Here is a 5,113-nt window from a genome sequence, read left to right on the forward strand (position 1 = left end):
TGATGAATAATGCATGATGTCACAGAGAACCCAAGCCAGACTCCCTCAATTTCCCAGAGGAGGGGTCTTCCCCAATGCTTGGTAGAAGCTCAGGATGAGTTCAGAGGCCAGGGGGAAAAGCTCTGTGTGTGTGTGTGTGTGTGTGTGTGTGTGTGTGTGTGTCTGTCTGTCCATCTGTGTCTCTGTGTCTTTTGTATATCTGTATGTGTCAGACCATCTGTCGGGCTGTACGTGTGTCTGACTGCGTGTCTGTCTGTCTATATAGATTATTCCAACTTCTCCTCAGGTGTGTGGGTGTGTCTGTGTGTGCATGTGTATATTTGTCCATCAGTCTGTGTCTCTGCATATGTGCCTGTGCGTGTTAAATCACAACACATTTAATTTCTTTAAAAAAAAAACTCAAATATTTGAGAATAAACATTGGAATCTTAAAAAAATATGCAAGATCAAGCCAAATAGCATCCCAGCATGGAGAGGGAAGGTAGGCACCCAGTTGCGCCCCAACTGGGGAGTTCTGTGAGAAGCAGTCAGTTTTCGTTACAGTGTAGCCCCTGGCACGTAGCCATGCTTCGCTGGAAAGCTGCACATATGGGCAGCACGAACTGGACTTGAAGTGTTTTTTAAAGATAGCACAAAGTTGGATTGGAATCTTGAAGGAGCTGGAGTTTGGGTGAATATGACCAAAACACTTTGTACAACAAAGTTCTCCAAGAGCTAATTTTAAAATGAGAGGAAAATAGAATTTAATCCTTTTCAGTTACAAATGATCTAGCCTAAGCCTTCACAGGTGGGAAACAGTGGAGGGAGTTAGAATATCCAGGGCTGCAGAGCGGGCTTTGTCAGTCATGAGCTGGGTAGCCTGTCTCAGTCAGGGTAATGCCAGTCTCACTGTTCCTTGACAGTTGTTCAAGGAAGGGCATCAGTTATCCAGCATGGCCTACACCATGTCTCACATTCTTCTCTGGTTTCAAACTGGTTGGCCCTGCCCCATAGTCCCCAAACCAGAGAAGTTGGCAATCTCGTTCTTCCTGACTGTAGTACTACTTCAGGACATAATTCGGGCACTCGCCTTCCTCAGGATCCGTGGGACAAGGACCTGCAAGCAAATAGAGAAGAGAGAGCTGGGCTCAGACACAAGCTCAATCAACTGGGTCTGATTGTCTCAAACACTGAAATCCCCTGCCTTAGCACCAACTGGCTGTGTGACCATGGGTAAAATAATGACCCTCTCTGAGCCTCAGCTTCCTCAACTGTAAAGACAATACTTTTACGCCTAATAGCACAAGGGTGGTGCAATAAGTCACATGTTACAGCATATACAATGTGCATATAGATGTAATGGTCATTTTAGATATATGTGAAATGAAGATACATTATATACAACATATACATGAGTGGATGAATGAAGTTTTATGATACTGAGATCCCTCACTTGCTTCTTTTCCTTTTACAAAACATCTCAGTCCTTTGCCCAATCCCAGACTTGACCAGCCTCCTGATAACAGACACAAATCCAGCTTATTTATCATTTGTAGCATCCTGAGTTTTTACTCAAAAACTTAAGGTAGCAACAGAAGAAGAAGAAGAAGGAGGAGGAGGAGGAGGAGGAGGAGGAGGAGAAGAAGAAGGAGAAAGAAGGAGAAAGAAGGAGGAGAAGGGGGAGAGGGAGAGGGAGAAGGAGAAGAAGAAGAGAGTAGGAGGAGGAGGAGGACGAGGAGGGGGAGGAGGAGGAGGAGGAGGAGGAGGAGGAGGAGGAGAAGAAGAAGGAGAAAGAAGGAGAAGGAGAAGGGGGAGAGGGAGAGGGAGAAGGAGAAGAAGAAGAGAGTAGGAGGAGGAGGACGAGGAGGGGGAGGAGGAGGAGGAGGAGGAGAAGAAGAAGGAGAAAGAAGGAGAAAGAGAAGGGGGAGAGGGAGAAGGAGAAGGGGGAGAGGGAGAGGGAGAAGGAGAAGAAGAAGAGAGTAGGAGGAGGAGGAGGAAGAGGAGGAGGAGGAGGAGGAGGAGGAGGAGGAGGAGTATGGTATGCCTTGAAAGATTCTTTTTAATGACTTTAAGAATCAGCAGATCACGGCAGGGCCAGAGTTGGGATCGTCCGGACTTTCAGTCAGGGGCAGGTTTCCTAGGTATGTCACCTCCTTCTTCCGCATGTCTTTGGAGACACATTATATCATATGCAATATGCTTTTCCTGGGCCAACCCTGAAGCACAAAATGCTGGCTGGCATTCGCTCAGTAGTTCCCTCTGGGACTTCGGAGGACCCTAAATAGCAAAGACACCACACAGAGAGGAGGCGGCACAGTGCACGATGCTCCTGCTGCCAGGAGCTGCGGACCAGCCACTCGGTGGTGCAATCAACACCTGCTGGCTTTCTAGGAGATGCACAGCACCCATGGGGATGGGAACACACTTGATCCTAAAAGAATTGCTACTAGGATAGTGCTGAGCCTGGAGCAGGCACACTTGGATGGATCACCGAGTGCTTCTCTTCTGGGGATGGGGTATCAGGAAAAAAGAACACACGGCCAAAGCCTTGTGGGAGTCAACAGAGAAACACTGAGAAGCAGACGGCCAGCTGTTCTGTCTTGACCTGACCTAGAGACTTAGGATGCAGCAAGCAGTATTCCTCACCTCTGCCAAAGCCAATCTACTCGAAATCCGCAAACCAAGGACGTGTCACATCAGCTTGGGCCCTTGTCTTTAGTAAGGCCCACTTTTCCTGGTCCAAAAGAAGCTGCTGGAATGGTGTCATGCAGCTGAACTTTCTGCAGTGACACACACGGCTCAATCATGGGAAATCAACACCCCTGCCTACATGACTGCTGAGCATCTGAAGTGACTCTGGGCCACCAAGAAACTGAAACTTTAATTGTACTGAATTCTAAAAGACCTCCACTTAAACATCCAATGTGACAGCCAGTGCTTCCATATTCGTCGGAGCTATGAGTGAGTCCCCCACACTTTCAGCTGAGCAGCCTAACCCTTGCCTGAAGCCTGGCACTCACTGTGCCTTATAGCCTTGACCTTTCTTTCTTAGTATGATGTGACATCAGAGAACAATAAGCTTTTACTCAAGCAATTACCGAAAACCCCTAATCTTGCATTAGGCATTGTTTTCCCGTGGAATATTGATGTTTGCCTTCTTGGCAGATGCTGCCGCTATGCCAGGATTTTTCTCAAGTCTGTGGGATCCAGGGATGTCGGGGAACAGGGTGTGTGGGAAGGAGAGTGCTGGTGGGTGTAACAAGCAGCTACAGTGAAATTACAATTTCACTGAAGTCAAGGCTTGTTCTATCGCGCAGTATAGACGTTTTATAATATAACCCTACTTGGAAGGGAAAAAAAAAAAAACCTCTGAGTGCTTGAGAGATAACACCAAAATTGAAAATGTGTCAGGATCATCCTGGCTTGTGTGAAAAGAGATAGCACTTGTCTAAAATTCTTCACAAGCAGGTGCAATAGCAGGGTGCGGCGGGCTCCATGGCAGAATCCAGGCACAATATAAGGATACAAAGGAGGCCATGAGAATTTCATAAGGGTACAGACAGAGAGGGTCCTGAGGAGGGATATACTTGAGCCTGATGGTAATGGAAGAGCAGACACGGTAACAGAGACAGGCAGGTGAGAGTGAGCTGGGCCACAGAGGCTGGAAACAAGTAGCAGGACCCAAGAGCCAACTCTTTTTACTCAGGTAAACATGACATACAGGAACACGGCAGCCACCAAGGCCCCAGAGCCTCTGGGCATTGGTCAACTTTAAGGGCCTGTGTTCTTCATGCTGGAAGGACATGTAATAAGAAATGGCATGACCAATCTGCATTCTCACAGGGGTGCAGAATGGAGCTGTACAAAGGAAAAGACAAGAAAAAATATATATCAGAGAACAGAGTAAGATTAATAGAAAGGTGGGGAGGAGCCGATGTTCTAGGCCCGGCTCAAGAATGGTTGTCCACTCCAATGCAGACTGCTATCCACAAAGCCAAGGGAAGAGGGGATCTGAAAAGGAAGGATACAGTCATCAACGGCAGAGTCCCCAAGAAACTTGAGGCAATGGGGTATGAAAGAGCAGATTTGATTTCTCGGCAATTCAGAACAAGACAGACCAGCCAGCTCCTTTCTCCAATGGGAGAACATGAAATGGGTGGGGCAAGAGAAAAGAAGTTGAAGGTTTGCTGTTCACTGTTATTCCTTTTGAAAAATGCAAAAGGAGCAACTATGGCAAGAAAAATTGGAGGAAGGAGCTGAAGGTTGTGATGAGAGCTAAGGATAGCCTTGGAGTGCAGGAGGAGAGAGAGCAGACACAGCAAAGCAGCAGAGTGGCTGAGGGGGACTGGGGATCTACAGGCATCAGGTTTATAGATAGGCCTGGATTAGATGGACAGGCAGTGGTCCTCCATCTTTTTGGCCTTGGTGTTGTGATCAGCGGCGCCTCAGAGCAGATGTTGTCATTGTTGACTGCACTGGGGAATCCCGTCTAAATCCCCCATAGACTGCTCAGAATGCTCGGAGGAGAATGTCCCCAGATTCCCAGGTGATAAGTGGCATCAATCCTAAATAAGATGTTTACACCACTTCCTCTATGGCTCAGGGAATGTCACCGAAGAAGGGGTGGAGAGACCGAAAGAGCTAGAAGACAGAGAGAAGGGATTTGCCATCTTCTGGATTCAATGCAGCCATGACAATCAGAAACTGTGGCTGCCTGAACTGAACCTGCGCAAGGCTCTCCCTGTCAAAAGTTGGTCATGAAAGGAGAAGGGACCCAGGAGGTCCTGCCCCACCATGCTGAACTTTCAGCAGCTGGAAGAGGCATCGTCTTCGGGTGCACACCTGTGGCTCAGCCCACCAGGTTCAAATGGCTAGCTCCAAACCCATCATTCACACCGATGGCTGTGGTTAGACCTGGTGGGTCACAGAATGTGAAGAGGGGCTTTGTGGGATGGAGAGGACAGGTGATAGAAGAGAAATGACAGAGGGTGAGGACCGAGCAAACAGAATGCATGAGATACCTGTATAAAATTGTCAGGGAACAGGCTTAACTAATAAGAAAAGATTCAGGCATATACCCAGAAGATGCTCCAACATGTAATAAGGACACATGCTCCACCATGTTCATAGCAGC

The 5,113-nt window shown here is 47.7% G+C and overlaps 1 protein-coding gene across 1 annotated transcript in view; it reads right to left on the bottom strand.

Moving 5' to 3' along the window:
* Positions 1–729: 729 nt before the first annotated feature.
* The window catches only part of LOC116073354 (collagen alpha-4(VI) chain), a 122,577-nt gene continuing 118,193 nt past the window's right edge, over positions 730–5,113 (bottom strand). The window contains exon 39 of the mRNA XM_031345192.1: positions 730–1,096. Coding sequence (XP_031201052.1) covers positions 1,041–1,096 — 56 coding nt within the window. The 3' untranslated portion in view covers positions 730–1,040. The remainder of the gene's footprint in view (positions 1,097–5,113) is intronic.

Source organism: Mastomys coucha, unplaced genomic scaffold (assembly GCF_008632895.1).
Source record: "Mastomys coucha isolate ucsf_1 unplaced genomic scaffold, UCSF_Mcou_1 pScaffold23, whole genome shotgun sequence".
NCBI lineage: Eukaryota > Metazoa > Chordata > Mammalia > Rodentia > Muridae > Mastomys > Mastomys coucha.